The sequence below is a fragment of the Urocitellus parryii genome, chromosome 4 (assembly GCF_045843805.1).
Source record: "Urocitellus parryii isolate mUroPar1 chromosome 4, mUroPar1.hap1, whole genome shotgun sequence".
In the NCBI taxonomy this organism is placed as follows: Eukaryota; Metazoa; Chordata; class Mammalia; order Rodentia; family Sciuridae; genus Urocitellus; species Urocitellus parryii.
This window is the reverse complement of record NC_135534.1, coordinates 190,584,327-190,603,751: the sequence shown is the minus strand read 5'-3', so window position 1 is coordinate 190,603,751 and position 19,425 is coordinate 190,584,327. Positions and strand designations below refer to the sequence as shown.

Below are 19,425 nucleotides of genomic sequence, written 5' to 3'. Positions count from 1 at the left end.
AATAAATGATCAAATCAAGGAAGTCAGCATTTTCATCTCTTTAAACATTGTTTCCCTATTTGAGACTTACACTAGAGTTTCTATGCCTTAGTTTCTATATTATCTATTCAGGCAGCAAAGCAAATTTTCCTAATGTTCTATCAGCCACGGAGATTTTAAGATCTTGGTTATCCTTTTAGTCACATCTATACTCTCAAAGGTCCTTTTTGTGTGTGTGTGGTGCTGGGGATTGCACTTGGGACCTCAATGCATTTAAGTATTCTAGCATGGACTACATCCCCAGCCCTCATAAGGTCTTTTTTTAATATTTATTTTTTAGTTGTAGTTGGACACAATACCTTTATTTTATTTATTTTTATGTGGTGCTGAGGATTGAACCCAGGGCCTTGCACATGCTAGGTGAGTGCTCTACCACTGAGCCATAACCCCAGCCTCTTACAAGGGCTTTTAACTGAAAGCTTTCATTGAACTTGTTTGGCTTGAATAAGACTGTATTTCCTCATCAGATTATAGGAGAGACTGAAAAGTTCTCTTCACCAAAATGCTTTTGTGTTGTGCTTGATCAACAAGAGTTGGTTTCAAAGGAATTCCTCCCTCCAGAGCAGAAGATTTAAGAATTTGGGATTTAGCACCTGGGTCACCTTTGCCCTTACTACTTAACATAAAGTAACTCAATATTCCAAGTCTCATACACAAATCAGGGAATGACAGGACTTGTGCTGATGCACAGCAGGTACCCAGCACATAGAAGGCAGTCAATAATTGCATGCTGTGGAGTATGGAATTCTTGGTATTGAAATTATTGTTTCCTTCATGGATTCATGCACAACAAAATTGTGCATCATAAACATTTATTTTTGAGCAAGCATCAATTATTAAAAACAAATTCAGCAGGGCACTATGGTGCACAACTGTAATCCCAGCAACTGGGAAGCCTGAAGGGGATGGATTGCAAGTTCTAGGCTAACCTGGGAAATTTAGGAAGACCTATCTCAAAATAAAAAAAGCTAGGGATGTAGCCCAGAGGTAGAGTACCCTTGGGTTCAATCCCTAGTACTGCAAAATAATAGCAACAAACAAAACATATGTTCAAGTAGAAAAGGTGCAAAATGGAATCAATCAGCTAACAGTTGACTCATATCAGTGCAAATTTCTTTATAAGGTAAATGAGTTAATAATTGATGCTTGCTCAATCTATTATGCTAGAATGAAGCATCAGGTGATCCTACTAGTAGTGTCTTGGTATTTTGAGATATGGCACATGAACTTAAAATACAATTTACTGCACAGCAGTAAAAACTTCTACCTGTTCCGTGCTTTCCTTCTGAATATGCAAACTAGACGTGAAATATCCCTGGGATTTGTGTGTGTTTGGACCCGCAACCCGACATGGTTGTTAAGGCTTGAAAGCTAGTCTAGACTTCCTCTGAGGCTCAGCTGAATTGGATTCACTTGGTGGCCAAGATCTGCTAGACGGAGGGTTTCTTTCCTTGGAACTGCCAGGGTGCTAGGGACTCTTCTACTCCCCGCTCCGCCCCTGATTAACAGTCTCCGCCTTGGTCCCGCCCCCAATTGGGCCCCACCTCCAAACAGTACCTCCTGCGTCTCCCATGAGCCTCTTCGGCTGTCACTCTTCCGAAAGGAAGCAAATCTGTATTGAGGCTGTGGGCGGTGTCCGTTGTGTCCATGCGGGAGGCGGGACTTCCGTTTCCCTGGCGCAGGTCAGTCAAGAGGCGGAAGCGTGACGGGGGGCGGGAAGGTTGTAGTTCGGCACGCTGCGGAGGTTTTGCCTGTCTCTAGGTGGTGTGTTCCACATTGACAGCTGCGACCCGCAGCTAGGCCTCCCCAGCGCCCAGGCGCTCGGGTAAGTAGGACAGCCTGGAGGCACCGGGAAATGCAGCGGAAGGCCGGCGCTGACCTGCTATTGCTGTCTTCGTGCGGGTGGGTGGCGCGGAGGAGTGAACCCTGAGGCGCTTTGCCGCTGAGCCCCAGCCCTCTCCCTTTTTTTTTTTTTTTTTTTTTTTTTTTGAGGCTGGGTCTCGCCGAGTTGCTGAGGCTGGCCTCGAACTTGGGATCCTGGGCCTCCGTCTCCGGAGTAGCCGGGGCTCCAGGCGTGCCCACACCGCCCGGCTTGCTGCCATATTTGTTGCCGCAGAGCCGCGGCCTCCCAGCCAACCTCCCCTCCCAAGGTTCCCGCGCCCTGTTTACTTTCTGGTCCAGCCTGTCCTCCACGCCTGCGGACAGGGACTCTCCCGAGACGCCAGTCCAGTCCTCTTGTCCTTGCGCTTAACGTTCCCTTTCTCCAGTGGCCCTCTTGCTCTCCTGTCCTAAGCTGGCTGGCTCGCCCTCTGCTTCTGCCGCAGGAGGCACCCGGAGATTCGTTTATGAAAAACCAGCACATGTTTTCTAGTCCTTGTCTTTCCCAGTTCTGAAAGCATCAGGCATCGGGTCTCAGCGCATCATGTGTTCACACCTTCTGAAGAGCGCGTTTGTTCCGCTTTGTTGGTGTGGCTGCTCGAATAACACCACTTCCCCTCACCCCCACCCCGTATTCAGGGTTCCTTGAGGGTAGGTGTAGGGTCTTGTTTATCTTGCGATCTCCCCAGGACCGAGTACAAAAACGCGAAGCTGGGAAAGCCAGCAGCCCAAAGCATTCTCACTAGTTTTGTGAAAATAGTACTCCACACCTACAAAATAGTCATAAATAAATAGAAACTAGTTTCAAGCATTGTATGGTGCAGAGCAGTTACTTGATAAATGTTAGGTTCATTTATCCTTTCTTCTTCCTCTTGAATCTTGGGGTGCTTTACCACTGAGCTACATCCACACCCTTTTTATTTATTTTATTTTGAGATAGGGTCTTGCCAGTTTGCTGAGGCTGTATCTGAACTTGTGATCCTCCTACCTCAGCCTCCTGAGTGGATGGGATTACAGGTTTGGGCCACCGTACCTGGCTTCTTTTTCTTTTAGTTTTCAGTGCACCCAGTTGTTGCTGGATATATTTTTAAATGGATGAGTGGTTTTTTTTTTTTTTTTCTTTCTAGGGCTGTTATCATATGGACGCTATAAACTGGTTGATATAATTGGTAATATTTGGTAAATACAAACTAATGATGTATATTAAAGTAATGCTGAATGTTGGTATTAACATCTTCAAGAAAAAACATTCTATTTAATTAAATGCTTGAGGTACTTGCAGAATTTAAATTTGTGATTTAAGTCTATGCTTTTCAAATTTATGTGTTTGAAAAGAATGAGAAACTGCAAATGGGCTAACTGTTCTTAACAGCTTTTAATTTGCAGTTAAAGTATGGTGTATTTTATATGCATGCATGTATGTTTTTACAGGTGAATATAAAGTGCTAATCTGTTGTCTCTGAATATAATTGAAACAGAAAACAGGAAGATGGCAGCAAATCCTTCAGGACAAGGTAATACATGCTAGAATTTCTGTTATTACTAGGAACTTTTTCCACATATGTTAAATGTACTTGAATTAGAGGAAATTTAGAATAGGACAATTACTGTAGCCAGAATTTTAAAGTGAATAGCAAAGTGAAATCCCAAATTTGAAATTAGTTCAACATTATATCAGATATACAGCATCTTTAATGTGATTAATCCTGTATTTTAATGTTAAGAATACTCACACTGAACATTTGTACTCCTCTGACACCTGCATTCTCTTGTTTTTTCTTGAAATCAGAATCACTTTTAAAGCTATATTGTCGTCATGCTTTTATCTTCATTGTTCTAAAAATTTTCATACAATCAGTCAAGTTAGACACGTGGTACTATCATGAAGTTTTTGTGTTTAAATGTTTAATAAAAATAACATTTAGTCTGTACAAAGTTTATAAATAGTTTTCTGATTAAACACTTGAAGTAGGCCTGTTTTCCTGTCAAATTTGAACTCTGTTTTACTATTATGTATGTTTGACCCTTCATACTTTTTTTTATTACTTGTGTCTTTTGGAATCTGTTTTCTTTTTAATCTTAGTTTTTTGTCTTACTTCAACCTTCATAGAGTCATGTAAAGTATATTCATTTATGTCCAGCCGCTTTCACTCACTATACAATGAGATTCATGCATAGTGTGGGTGGATCATAGTTCATTGTTTGTGAAGTATTATTTCATTTGATGAATACATCACAGTTTATTCCTTCATTGTTTATAGGCTTTTGGATTGTCTCAGTTTTGGCTCTTGTGAATAAGACTGCTGTACAAGTCTTTTTGTAGTCAAATGTTTTATTTCTCTTGGGTAAATATCTAGAAACAGATCAGCTGAGTGTATGTTAGTGCCAAACCCTTTTTCAAAGGTTGTACCATGTTATATTTCTTCTAGCATGTGGGAGAGTTCTGGTTGCTCTACATTTAGCATTGTCAATCTCTTTAATTTTAGCTACTCTGTAATGTGTGAATTGACTTCTCATTGTGGTATTAACTTGCATATCCCTGATGACACATATGAGCAATTTTTCATACTTTTTGAACATCGTAAATCTTCCTTTGTGAAGTATTTGTTCAACTCTTTTGCTTATTTTTAAAATATTGGGTTATTTATTTTTATTCTAAAGTTTTTTTTCCATTTGTTTTGTTTTGTTTGAGTCTACATGCAAGTCCATGATCAGATAAGTGTTTTGCTAATATTTCCTCCTAGTCTTGCTTGCCTTTTCATTTTTTTTATTGCCATTATAAAAAGATAGCCGTGGTAACATCTGTAACCGACTAATAGGTTTCTGTTTTTTTCAGATATCATGTGATTTGTGTGCCTTATGGACTAAGTACAGGTTAACATTCCCTTATGGCCTTTGACTTCTTCTTTATAAAATTAAGTGTTAAGGGTTCATAATAAACTAATTTAAGTTGAATTTGATCCCAGCACCCCTCCCCCCCAAAAGCTGCTAAAAATCATACAGAGCAGTCAAAATGAAAATAAATATTAAATTTTTCTTTTGTTCTAATAATAAAGAATCAAGACTTAAAATTTGCTAGTTACTTTTCTTTTTAGCAGTTGCAATAAAAATATTAACAATTTTTAGTGTTACCTTTATTGGTCCATAGTGAAATCTAGTATGAAATATCTCTAATATAAAGAGAAGTGAATTTAGATTAGCCATTGTTTTTTTTTATTGCTCTTTTGACAGCAGTTTTGTTGATGTCATGGAGCTGTTGCTATTAGACACCAGCAGAGGGAGTCCATACCATGTTCTGTAGAGTTGGATTCTCAGCAAAATTTACAGATCCTTATTAGGTTTGATTGTATTTTTACTCTGTACATGAAATTATACTGTTTATATGTATAGGAATTACTTCATATGGAGACTGAATATCAAGTGACTTAGTTATCTTAAAGTAATAAGTGAAAGAACCATGACTTAAAAAAAAAGTCTTGATCTACGCATTGTAATTTGTTAGTGTCTCTGGTGCAGGGAACAGAATCCCATTGTGTTTACCAAGCCCCCTTTCAGGTCTAGCAATCTTCATACTATAGTAGTAATCAGAACTTCTAAATTCCATAAACACTTTATAAGCTCACTGAAGTCTCATGTTCTTCATAGCATCCAGTATAATGTGGAACATTTGGTAGTTTCTCAACAATTAGTGGATTGATACGATGTAACATTTTGAGACTATTAATCTGTAGAGGCAGATGTCAAACTGGAATTTTGCTAAAGTACCATTTCTGTGTCTTTCATTGTGTCAGATTTCCTTCCTTCCTTCCTTCCTTCCTTTACTGGGAATTGAGCACAGGGGTGCTTAACCAATGAGCCAAATCCCCAGCCCTTTATATATTTTATTTAGAGACAAGGTCTTGCTGAGTTGCTTAGGACTTTGCAGAGTTGCTGAGGCTGGCTTTGAACTTGGGATCCTCCTGCCTCATCCTCCTGAGTTGCTGGGATTAAGGCCATGCCTGGCCTATGTCATTCTTTCATTATTGGTAAATAAAGGTCCTGTTATCATATGGTGGAAATTGGGTTCGTCTAATCTGATTTCAGAAAGCGAAATACATAAGTGAGGAACATGAACTTTTTTCTTTGATTTTTATTTTATGGTTATCTCAAAATGCTTATGGTAACACTCCTGAAATCTCAGTGATTTGTGAGGTTGAGACAGGAGGATCACAAGTTCAAGAATAGTCTTGGCAACTTGGTGAGACCTTGTCTCAAAATATAAAATAAAAAGGGTTGGGATGTAGCTCAATGGTAGAATGTCCCTGGGTTCAATTCCCAGTACTGTCCCTGCTTCCAAATGCTTATGGTAGTAACCATAAGACTTCAGATCAGGTAGTGGGAATTAATGATTTCCTGTGTGGGAATGGATTGGTATAGCTTCTAAGAGGTGTCTTGTTTAACTTCAGACTCAATTGCCAATCTTAAACTTTCTGTGGTCCAGAAGGAAAGCAAATTTACACTTCAGGCTTGTACTAAAGTATGCAACTGAGCATCACTGGGGTTGTACAGATCCTTTTAAAATTCTTGTGTTTATATATATATTTTTTTAATATTCATTTTTTAGTTGTAGTTGGATACAATATCTTTAATTATTTATTTATTTTTATGTGGCGTTGAAGATCAAACCCAGTATTGTTCTTAAACATCTTAAATGTTGAGTGTCATGTGGAAAGCTGCATGCTAATCAGGGGTACCCTATCTAATGAAGCTAACCAGGATACAGTGATGTATAACTTAAAAAATAGGGTGAGAGAGCTTCTAGATGATAAAAACAGTTCATAGCTAGTATTTATTATGGAACTTACCACATAGCAGGCAATATGATAAGTATTTTACTTGCATCTTCTTTATTTTATATAACTGTCTTTAGTTACTGCCATCACCACTGGTCTTGAGGCATGGTGAGATAATTTCCCTGATGTTGAATAGTAAGTAGTGGTACTGAGATGAGAACCCAAACTGGTTCCATGTCCCAATTCATTCTGTTTTCCCATACGGCCCTTTAGACAGGGATTAGAACATTCTAATTATAGTTCTTAGAAAAAATTGAGCTTGCTCTAGACTAGGGGCAAAAGACCTCTTCTGAATCTTTGTACCTCTTCCACATCTGTTATTAAGCAGGAAATCTTTAAGATGAAAAGGGCTTGTGAGCTTATCTGTAAGAGGCAAAGAAAAATGGATAAGGAAGAAAGGCTGATTTAGCAGAACATATTTCATTGTCTTATTTAACCAGTCCTGGAGGTGAAGAACCTCAGTGGATAGAGTAAGTGGCAGCAGCTTGAAACAGGCAAGTCCTTAGAATCTGGATAGAAGAGAATGTGAACTAAGGGGATCATCTAAGAGACATTAGGGCTTATTCCTTTCCTTTGATATGTATTTTAGTAAACTCCAGAAGGTGGCTGGAGTGATTAGTTTTTAATCTTGCAAGATGTAGGAAGTGTTCGTCTTTCTTTTTTCCCCTTCCTTATTTTGGACTAGCTTCCACATTATCAGAAAACATTTAATATTTGACTTTTTGGGACTGGTTTATTACACTTAGCAAAGTAGTCTCCAGTTTCATCTATTTACCATTAAATGCCATAATTTCATTCTTTTTATGGCTGAGTAATACTCCATTGTGTGTATATACCATATTTTCTTTATTGATTCATCTGTTGAGGGCTATCTAGGGTGGTTCCATAGCTTGGCTGTTAGGAATTGTGCTGCTATAAACATTGATGTAGCTGCATCCATGTGGTATGCTGATATTGAATCTTTTGAATATATACTGAGGAGTGAGATAGCTGGGTCATATGGTGGTTACGTTCCTAGTTTTTTGAGGAATCTCCTTACTGCTTTCCAGAGTGGTTGCACTGATTTGCAGTCCTACCAACAATGTATCTCCTTTTAAATGGTGTGTATGTGTGTGTGTGTGTGTACAGTCTGGATTTGACTTGTCTGTTTTTGGCCTATGGCCTGCTTTTTTGGGGACTGTTTGGCTTAGTCATGATTCCTTTTGTTTACGCCAGCCTACTTGGACTGAAAATATATGCAGGTAAATCTCACATATAGATACATACTAAATAGGAGAAACAATTATTAGCATAATAAGACATTAAATATCCTATTATTTTTACCCTTCTTTTAACTTTATTATGAATTCATGGCTTATCAGAAACTCATTTATTCCATCTGGCTGTAATTATTCTCCTTTCAGTGTTCAAATTGTGACAGCCTTACTAACCTCAAACTGGCTTCTTTGTCCTTTCAGCATGAGCCTAGACCTCCTTTATTTAAAAAAAAAAAAATGCTTAATTTCTTTCTGACAAAATATTCTAAGCCCATCTTGATGGTTTTCCTCCTAACCTAAGACATAGAATTCGTAGTCTCCCTAAATCTCTGGTTCTTTTTTAGTGGAAAAAGTATTAGAGACCAAAATCTGTCCCACCTAGAGTTGATAACAAGGAGAAAGGCATTGTTGCCGGCCAGTGAAGTGACAGAACAAGAAAACATGTTTCTTTTAAGGGCAAATGTTAATAATGGTAGTCTGATTTAACTAACGTTACTAAATCTTCTCATGCCCTACCATTTTTCTCCTTATAAGGTTTCATTGACCACTAAACACTATTATATTGACGTATCTTTCCATTTGAATAGTCTTATATATTAGGATTTTAAAAATGAACTTGAGATTTTTTCTTTCATTAAGAAACAATACACAGTATTCAATCCTACTATCCTAGTCAGTTGCGGTGGTGCACGCCTATAATCCCAGCCCCTCAGGAGGCAAGGCAGGAAGCTCACAAAGTTTGAGGCCAGCATCAGCAGTTTAGCAATATCCTGTATCAAAATTAAAAAAATAAAAAAGTACTGGGGATGAAACTCTGGTAGCACTTTTGTCTATGAGTGAGGCCTTGGGTTTAATCCCTAGCACCAAACAAACAAAAAACCCCATTACTCTAATGTCAGCCTGGGTTTTTTATTTTTTTGAAGGATAAATGAATTATATTTATATCATACTGTTAATGTTGTTTATAGTTGAGCACTTTTACTTTCCAAATTCATACTGCTATTTTTTAATAGTTTTGTTATTGTTTTGGTGCTGGGGATTGAACCACCCAGAGTCTAATATGCTAAACATGTGCTTTAACTCTGAGGTATACACTGTACCTAAATAGTTTTTTTTTAATTCTTGTATTATTTATAATAGGAACTTTATGTTAGCTTTTCCTGTTCCTCTTGCCAGCTCATTTGTAAAAACAATGTTTTTGTGAGATAATAGTTTTCAATATTGAAATCAAGTGGTAAAGAGCCTCTGTGAACATAAAGATGGTGGTAGTCTGCAATAATCTTCAGGATTCCAGATCCTGTTGTAAGCAAGAGCACTCCTTGAGTGAAACCATGGAGAAGTCCTAGACAGGACACAAACCATCTGAGTATCAGGAGTATGGAGAGAAGTCATATAAATGTAAGGAGTGTGGCAAAACCTTCTGTTATATCCACTGGTTTCTGAAGCATAAAAGGACCTGCACCACAGAGTACCCCTAAGAATGTAAGTAATGTGGGAAAGCCTTCAGAAATCATAGTGCCCTTCCAAGTCAAAGGAACTCACACTGAAGTGAAACCCTATGAATGTAAGCAATGTGGGAAAACCTTTAGTTGTCTTGGTTCATGTGAGGCATGAAAGAACTCAGTGGTGAGAAATCCTGTGTATGTAAGTGGTGTGGTAAAGCAGTCATCGATCACAGTTCCATTCAGAAATTCACACTTGAAAGAAACCCTATCTGTGCATAGAGTGGCAAAGTTTTCATTCTCCCACTTCTGCAATGCCACAGACTCATACTGGAAAGAAACCTTAAGGATATAAGCAATGTGGTAAAGTGATCACAACAGTGATCACAATAGTTTCAATGGAAAACAAGAAAGGACTCATACTGTAGAGAAACTCCATCTATGTTAAGCAATGTGTTAAAGCCTTTACTGATTGCAGTTTATTTCACTGACATAAAAGAACTCACACTGGAGAGAATTCCTGAATATACAGAGTGGGACTGCTTCACTATTACAACCTTGTTAGCAAACATAAGAATGCATAGTGGAGAGAATTTGTATCAGTGTAGAGTGTGTGTGAATTCCTCTAATCATGGTGGTTCAGCTTACAGATGAAAAACATTGTGATGGGAAACCTTGAAGTAATGTGCAGAGGTTTTCACTTAGCCCTGTGTAAGAATGCACATTGGATCAAAGCCTTGTAAATGTGAAAAAAATGCAAGATAGTTGTCAGTTGTAACAGATAGTTACAACTCTCTCCAGTGTGAGTTCTTTTTATCTTTTAAACAATTTGAAAAAAAAATTTTTTAGTTGTAGTTGGGCACAATGCCTTTATTTATTTTTATGTGGTGCTGAGGATCAAACCCAGGACCTTGCACTTGCTAGGTGAGCGCTCTACTGCTGAGCTATAACACCATCCCCCGTGTAACAAATAGTTTCAAAGGCCTGTGAAAATTCCACATACAGTGGAGTCCTATAGAGGTAAATCATATGAAGAATTTGATGCAAAGTAAATTGTAGAATGTTCCAGAAAACATACAGCCTGAGGGAAATGTTCTAAAATTTATAAATATACTGTGTTTTTCAGTGGCATTCTTAATGTAAATCTCTGGACTGTGCATTTCACAATAAATGTTGAAATGTTGAGCTGGCATGGTGGCACATGACTATAATTCCAGTGGCTTGGGTGGCTGAGGCAGGAGGATGGTAGATTTGAAGCCAGCCTCAGCAACTTGGTGAGGGTGTAAGCAACCTAGTGAGACCCTGTCTCAAAAAGTAGGGGAGGGGGCTGAGGATGTGGCTCACTGGTTAACCATCTTTGGGTTCAATCCCTGGTACAAAAAAAAAAAAAAGTAAATGTTGAGGTGACATAATTCAGTAAGTTTTGTTTAAGCAGTAGTGTATAATAGTATCTTTAAAAATCAAATCAAGTAATAAGATTTTTTTCTCCTTTAATTTTAAACTATGTTGGAGCCATAGGTGGATTGAAATGTATTTCTAATGTGCCAGCATGATAAAATCTTGTGCCATCTTGCCAAGGACATGAATCATCCCTTCATCCCATTTCTATGCTGTATATTCTACCCACCCATTAATCACTGAGCCTTTTGGGTTATCAGATTGACTCTCTTAGAACTGTAGAGTATGAATATAGGTTTGGGTAGAATCTGAGATTCCACTGAGGGTCTGGAAAAGTATGCTCCTCAGACAAGGTAGGAGACTACTGTACTTCAACTTTTTTTTAATGTGAATTAATTTGCCTACTTTGAAGGTTTTATCCTAAACAACTGTTTATGGTAGGATTTCCATAGATCTTTTTTTTTTTTTTAAATTATAGGTGGATACAATATCTTTGTTTTATTTTTATGTGGTGCTGAGGATTGAATCTAGTGCCTCACACATGCTAGGCGAGTGCTCTACCTCTGAGCCACAACCCCAGCCCTCCATAGGTCTTAAAGCTTTAGTAAGTCTGACACTGAGACCCTGAGATTTTTCATTGATTCAAACTTCAGTGTTTCCTACTGCGCGCGCGCGCTCGCTCGCTCTCTCTCTCTCTCTCTCTCTCTCTCTCTCTCTCTCGTTTTTTACTGAATCCTAAATTAAAATAGAAAAATATCTTTTTATTATCCTTTCAGAAATATCCAGTTGTGTAAGTAGTATGTTCTTAGAACTTGGCTGTTGTGATATTGTGGTATGAGAAATATATATTTTGTCTTTGACATAGTTCTTGGCTTAGAGTTCCTCATGATTTCCTGAGCAATAGGGGAACTTAAGAGACTCTTTTATTCTGCTCTCTGATCTGTAACACCAGTTCCTGACAGAGCTCCAGACCTTTATAATTTCCTGACAGAAGCATCTATTGTTCTAATGAGGGGATCTTAGTGGGCTCCCACATAGCCTCTGGATAGCTATCAGATGAACCTACCGTGTGATTAGAAGGTTGGAACTTTAGGTTTGACCTCTGGGAAGGGCTGACGGTTGAGCTGCTCATCACTGGTCAGTGATTTAATCAGTCATGCCCAGGTAAAGAATTCTCCATAAAAAACCAAAAGGAGAGTGTTCAGATGAGCTTCCAGATAGCTGAACATGTGAAGTTGCCTGGAGGATGGAGTGTCAAAAAGGGCATGTACGTTCCAGTCCCCTTCCCATGGACCTGCCCCTGGTAAATATAAATGTTTCCTGAATTCTGTGAGCTGCTCTAACAAATTAGTCACACCCAAGGAGCAGGTTAATGGGAGCTCCGATATATAGCTGGAGGTCAGAAACAGGTGACAACCTATTACTTGCCATTGGTGTCTGAAGTGGGGTCAGTCTTGTGGGATTGACTCCTCAACCTGTGGGATCTGACATTCCAGGTAGAGTGTGCCAGAATTAAATTATAGGACCCATAGCTGGTGTGGAGAAAAGTCCCCACATATCACTCTCTGAGTAGTGAGTAATGAATACAGTGCGATTTTTCCTTTCTCAGAGCTGTAGTAAATCTCTCTGTAAGTAGAAGCCTTCTGAGACATGCTTATCTGTAAGGTGCGTGGAGCAGATAATGTATGGCACATGGAGGCCCCATAGAGCTTCTTCTCCCAAAGACTTAACTAAGAGGTCAGACAGAAAAAGGGGATTTGAGTTAGGATGAAGAATCCCCTGGAAGGCTCATAAAACCGTCTCTTCTGAAGTACCAGCATGTATTGTGAATTACCACATCCAAAAAAGGGAGTCTGCTATTAAGAAAATGGGAAATGAAAAATTCCTAAAATGGATGTGGCACAGAGACATTTTGTCCCAAATCCTGGCCACAGCCAATATGCTGATGCCCAGTCTAAGGGGTTTAGTTCATCTGCTTCTGGTACAGGCCAAACTCAGCGTGAATGCCCTTGTGTGTTCTTTACCATCCCCAGCCAATCTCTGCCCCTCTCCCTAGGAGCTCTCTCCTCTACCAGTTCTTCCTCTTTATAATCAGTGAAAAATCTTGGAAGCCCTTGCATAGGTACTCTTGGGGGTGCTTAGTTCTGCTTGAAAAACGCTCCCTCCCCCTGTATTCATTCTTCCAGCCCAGTGATTCTAGTCTCCTGAGCTGTATTTTTTTTTCTTCTTCTTCCTGTAGTTTTGTTTTCCAAGTCCTTTAATCCTTTCCAGAAATGCAAATGCCTACAGATAATATGAACAAGTCTGATAAGAACTGTAACAAGCATTAGAGTGCCCAGCAAAAGGGGAAATCTACTCCTTGGCTCTAGTTTGTGGTTGATGTGGGGCTACACAGATCTCTTGTGGCCAGATCTTGAGAAATGTTTTCAGAGAGGCCAGGGATTAGTGCAATTAGTGTGCAGTCTCTCAGTGTTTATATGTTGACATTTAGTTGAGATTTTAAAAACATAGCTAGATGCTGGCACAGGACTTTACAATCTCTGCTCTCAATCTTATATAAATTTGAAATTCAGAATCAAGCCCAGTATTAAGCATTTGATAAAGAAGGGCATCTTTTTGTATCCTATCAGTTACGCTCCATTTCTTTCTCAGAATTGCTTTCTCGTCAGTTGCAAATCTTTGGCTTGTTCTTTGAAAGATTGTATGTCATTTCTGAATGAAAGTGATTGAGAAAAATAAGTATTATTTTGATCCAAGTTTGCCTAATCCTTTTCTTCCATGAAAGAGGCTTTCACAAAGAGAACTAAGAAAATCTGCACACTCAGAGATTTGACTGTGCAGTATAGAGACTGTTCCTTGTAGTATTTGGGGTTCCAAAAATTTTGCTAAAAAAAAAAATGCTGTAACCCATGCATGGGTAATTAAAATTATTTAGAATTAAGTCTGAAAAGTCCTCAGTCAGTATTATACTTTGTGTGTGTGTCCATGTATTATGCTCTTAAAAGTTGCTGGGACATAGGCAGGAAGGGGAAGATACTTACCAAGTGACTTCATCATTGTGTTAGAGAGTAGGAATTTTGTTCTTTGGGTTCTAGATGGCCTAGGTGTAGAAAATAGATATAAAAAGTTTCTTCTCCATGCCCCCACTTCTTTTTTTTTCCTCTGTTAGGTTTTCAAAACAAAAATAGAGTTGCAATCTTGGCAGAACTGGACAAGGAGAAACGAAAATTACTTATGCAGAACCAATCTTCAACAAATCATCCTGGAGCTAGGTATTGACTATTATTTTGGGGTGCTATTATTAATATTTTTCAAGAAAATATGCTGTTGGACACTCTTTGGAAGTCTCCTGGTACCCTTAAGATATGTCTTCCCTGACCACTACCCTACTACATGAAGAATCTCTATTGGGGGGCGGGGCAGAGGATTCTCTATTAGCACCTCTGTAACTCTACATCATGTACAACCAGATGAACAAGAAGTTATGCTGCATTTATGTATGATGTGTCAAAATGCATTCTACTGTCACATATAACTAATTAGAACAAATAAAAAATAGACTATTAGGGGCTAGAGCTGTATAGCTCAGTGGTGGAGTGCTTGCCTACTATGTGTGAGGCATTGTGTTTGATTGTCTGCACTGCATATAAATAAATAAGTAAGTAAATAAATAAATAAATAGTCCATGAACAAATAAAAAAAAAAGTCTCTTAATTCCCCTATCATCGCATGCATCACAATTCATCCGAATTGCTGTTGTGTGTGAGCTCTTTCTTGCATGTTTTATACTCCCAGTGCTTATTTTATTAGCACATAGCCAAGCATCTAGTATCTGCTCTAGAATCTGGTAATTAAGTGCCTCTAAGTTTAGTTATTTATTTATAGTAGTTCAACCTGTGTGGAACAGTGGCTAAGTTTTATTATTATGCAAATAAAAAAGTGTGGTTTTACTGTTGATGGGTATCATGTAATTTACTTTGTTTTTAAAAATAATGTTAATAAGGAACATGATATAGACTATGGTACCTCAAATCTATTTGAAAATAGGGGACCTTAAATTATAAATTAAAAAAATAGATTATTTGAAGTTTCAGTAAATAACATAGGCTTTCTTCACATAAATTAATATGGATAGTGGGATGAAGAGGAAGAGGAGGAGGAAAAAGCACTTATTCTAGAAGTTTTTTTTTTATTATTAATCCCTATAAAGAATATATAATGAAGTGATGGGGCGGTAACTCAGTGATAAAGCAGTTGTCTAGCATGCCCAGGAACTGGGTTTTACACCCAGTACTGCAAAAACAACAACAAGAACAACATGTAATGAAAAATGTGGGTTGGAATTAAGGACAGAAGATCTAGCCAGTAAAAGAATGTGTGCATAGTGTGCATAACATGCATGAAGTCAGGGTTGTGATTCCCAACACCACCTAGAAAAAGAAAAACAGAAGTAAGGACATCTCTTTAGGAGATTTATTATTCATTATACAGTATGGTGACTATAGTTAATAGTGATTATTGAGTACCTGAAAATTACTGAGAGTAGATCTTTAGTGCTCTCACAATTAAAAAGAAATCAGTATGTGAGATGACAGATGTGCTAATTAGCTTGATCTAACCATTTCACAACATATGCAGATATCAAAACATGATATTGTACACTATAAGTATATGGAGTTTTTATGCGTCAACTATATGATTTAAAACAAAGATAATTTACTACTATTAAAAAAAAAAAGTAAGGATGCCTTTGCCTTAAGAAACCTAGTAACCAAGATTTCCATTTTAGCATTGCACTCTCCAGACCCGCTCTTAATAAGGACTTCCGGGATCATGCAGAACAGCAGCATATCGCAGCCCAGCAGAAGGCAGCTTTGCAGGTGAGCAAAGTATAACTGACATTCTTGTGTCATTTGTGATTTCCTGGGCCTTAGAAGCCAGCACAGTAGTTATTTTGTATTTTGGTAGAGCAATATCAATAAGAATGTTCCACACATAATTGCAGTGGTTTGCTGATGTTCAATCATACCCGAAGGGTTTGAAGGACCAATACAGCAGTAATGAAAGTGTCTTTTATGGTGTTGACGCCGTCATGATGGATTCTGTGCTATACCTGCCAAGGGATTGCTTGTGCACAAAAGAGCTGAGGATATTTGGATGAGCAGGATTATCTAGAAAATTGAACTGGCTAGTTTAATAGTACATATATATTTTCAAATTTGTCATGTCATTATGTTGTTTGATATTCTTATTGGTTTATTGCTGCTGTTTGGATTTTATTTTTTTTATGGTTTGCACAACTTGTGCAGGCAGTGTTTAAAAGCTAACTCTTACTGTTGGATTAGAAATTCACATTCCTAATGTGGAACCTCTTATTCAATTTAAAAACCTTAATTCAGGGGCTGGAGTTGTGGCTCAGTGGTACAGTGATTGCCTAGCATATGTGAGGCACTGGGTTCAATTCTTAGTACCACATATAAATAAATAAAAAATAAAAGTCCATCAACAACTAAAAAAACAAAAACAAAAAGTCATTAATCTGGGGTTGTGGCTCAGTGATAGAGTGCTTGCTTACCATGTGTGAGGCACTGAGTTCAAATCTCAGCACCACATAAAAAATAAAGATGTTGTCCATTACAACTAATATATATATATTGTTCAGAGTAACAAACAGTTTTAATTACATTCAGCTGGGATAATTTAAGATTTTCAGAGACCTTGGATGAAATGACTTTTTTAATGCATAATGTAATTGCCTATGATTCTAAACCTTTGAACCCCAGAATTGGAAGAGATGTTATAAAGATCATCTCACTTTAGGTGACTAAAAGCCCAGTCTTCTTTTTAGAACACATTATGTCCCCTCATCTTAAATATACAACTATAAAAATCTTAACTGGAGCAACAGATATACCAGTTATGATCACCCTGAAATAAGTATTATATTTTTTAGAGCTGTATTCTTTCGAGAAAGAATAGGTGAATGATTAGGCTGAAAAAAATATGTTTCTATATATAGGGAAATTAAATAAAGGATGTAGAAGCTCTAGATTGTGATTTCCAACCTATTTTAATGCACCTGTGTCAACTTCATTGAACTAAAAACATGGAACTTTAATACAGAGGGAAGTTATTTGTGGTTTCTTTATTATTTACATTCCAACATTCTCTATAAAATATTATTTTTTAAATACTTTTTTTAGTTGTTGATGGACTTTTATTTTATTCATTTATTTATATGCGGTGCTGAGAATTGAACCCAGTGCCTCACACATGGTAGCAAGTGCTCTACCACTAAGCCATAACCCCAGCCCAAATATTGGTATTTTCAATCATCAATAACCATTCTGCCTTTCCTTTCAACTGCTATCCTTTCTTTCCTGCTTCGTTGACCAAAAGCAGAGTACTTTGGAGCCTTTGATGCTAGTTTTCCTCACTTTGAGGAACAAAGCAGTTCATGTCTTTAACTCATCTATTGATTGAAGAGAGTCACAGGGGAGATAGTAAGGATGATAATGAGTACTTGGTGTAATTTGTTAATCCAAATTCTGTGTTATCCACCTCCTGTGTATTTCAACAAAATTAACAGAATAAGAATTGATTTTTAAATAAATTTGGTCTCAAGCATTTAGAAAGGATAAGAAATTTTAATGACTTGGTTGGAAAATGTGACTCGTTTTTTTGTTTTGTTTTGTTTTTTAATCTTTCTCAGCATGCTCATGCACATTCATCTGGATACTTCATAACTCAAGACTCTGCATTTGGAAATCTTATTCTTCCTGTTTTACCTCGCCTTGACCCAGAATGAAGAAAACATCTGTAATGAAAATTACTTTGTAATACCCAATGCCAAAGCTCCTCTCATTCAGTGCTATACACACTGTGACATTCAGAATTTTGGTGAACTTACATATTTTTTGCTTCTTGAAAAGAAAGGAATATGTAAGTAAAAGCAAAAAGAAGGGAGGAGGACTAGGATGATGAAAGCTTTAGAAGCTGGATTGTTTGAAAATTTGATTATGCTGCTTAGTGACTTTACCTTTTTTGTAATGCCATTTGATTTTTAGCTCTCAATCAGACTCTGAATTGGACAGTCATGTAAAATCAGCCCCAAACAACTGAGTATGTTGTGACCACAATAGCCTTATAAGAACTATTTGTAGTATTTAACTTGAAAGAAATGAGGGTGCTTTTGAAAAATGTGAATGCATAGGATTAAATAAGTTAGGTTTATATTTGTATTCCACAGGATTGATGTAGTATATAGCTTTCAAGTTTATAGTCAACGTTATCATCCAGAAGTACTCTTTGTAAATGTATAAATATTCTCATATTATTTTAAAAGAAAACCCAAGATAAAACTAAATTACCAACCAGTCGTAAGCATCTTTTATAAACATATGCCATTATAAATGATGTGATAGTGCTATTCTAAGAATGTCGTGGCTTACACATTTATTTGTACATGGTCTTATTACTACATAAATGGTATGTGTATGGTTTCATTGTTCATTTTTTATCTAATTAAAAACTTAAAATTATGCAAGTTGATCCTGTTTTAAATTAAGTAGGAAGGAGTCACCTTAAGCAAGTTGCTCAACACAAGCCATCTTTAGCAGAATCTGGGATGCTTCTTTAAATATGATGTCCTCTGCCTGGTACGGTAGTTTATGCCTGTAATCCAGTAGCTCGGGAGGCTGAGGCAGGAGGTTGCAAGTTCAAAGCCAGCCTTGGCAGTGGCGAGGCCTTAAACAACTCAGTGAGACCCTGTCTCTCTCTTTTTTTTTTTTTTAAAGTAATTTTTTAGTTGTAGTTGGACATAATACCTTTATTTTTTTTAAGTTTTTTTTTTTAAGAGAGAATGAGAGAGAGAGAGAGAATTTTTTAATATTTATTTTTTAGTTCTCGGCAGACACAGCATCTTTGTTTGTATGTGGTGCTGAGGATCGAACTCGGGCCACACGCATGCCAGGCGAGCGCGCTACCGCTTGAGCCACATCCCCAGCCCGAGACCCTGTCTCTTAATAAAATACAAAATAGGGCTGGGGATGTGGTTCAGTGACCGAGTGCTCCTGAGTTCAATCCCTGGTACCAAAAAAAAAAAAAAAGAAAGAAAATGATGTCCTCACTATCCTGTCACAGTCCTACAGAAGTAGGAGCTGACTGAAAATAAAATCTGAAAAGCAAGTTTAGAGAACTCTTCAACATATGTTATGCAAAATTTTCATGATTGAAATTTTATTTTACACTATTATCACAGTTACAGATTTTGGGTTTTTTTTTTTTTGTTGTTGTTGTTGTTGTTCCTGGGGATTATAGGTGTGCGCCATTATGCCCATTGCTGTTTGCATTTTTTTCCTCTGGAAAATTTGAACTGATATCATGTGGGTGAGTTGGCAGCTGACCCTACTGTAATGGTCACCATGACAGAGAATTACTCCTACTGCTGAGAAGCTCCCAAAGGGCCCCTAGATGCTCTCCTTCCTCAAGTCCATCCAGCTATTCCTTGGGTTTTATAGTAGCCCTCCTTTTCTTGAATTAATTTCATCAAGTTTTTGTTCTGGCTTCACAACATACTGA

General features: G+C 37.6%; 1 protein-coding gene across 1 annotated transcript; it reads left to right on the top strand.

The window, feature by feature from the left end:
• The first annotated feature begins 1,740 nt into the window (after nt 1–1,740).
• Inip (INTS3 and NABP interacting protein) lies at nt 1,741–18,386 on the top strand. Its single transcript, XM_026391148.2, has 5 exons — nt 1,741–1,864; nt 3,349–3,431; nt 14,015–14,117; nt 15,635–15,725; nt 17,558–18,386. The coding sequence occupies exons 2-5, from the start codon at nt 3,407–3,409 to the stop codon at nt 17,651–17,653; spliced, it is 315 nt and encodes a 104-aa protein (XP_026246933.1). The 5' UTR covers nt 1,741–1,864; nt 3,349–3,406; the 3' UTR covers nt 17,654–18,386.
• The last annotated feature ends 1,039 nt before the right edge of the window (nt 18,387–19,425 follow it).

Coding starts and splice junctions, on each gene's coding strand:
- Inip (XM_026391148.2), top strand. CDS start 3,407: ATGGCAGCAAATCCTTCAGGACAAG. Junction 3,432..14,014: donor AGCAAATCCTTCAGGACAAG/GTAATACATGCT, acceptor TTCCTCTGTTAG/GTTTTCAAAACAAAAATAGA. Junction 15,726..17,557: donor AGCAGAAGGCAGCTTTGCAG/GTGAGCAAAGTA, acceptor AATCTTTCTCAG/CATGCTCATGCACATTCATC.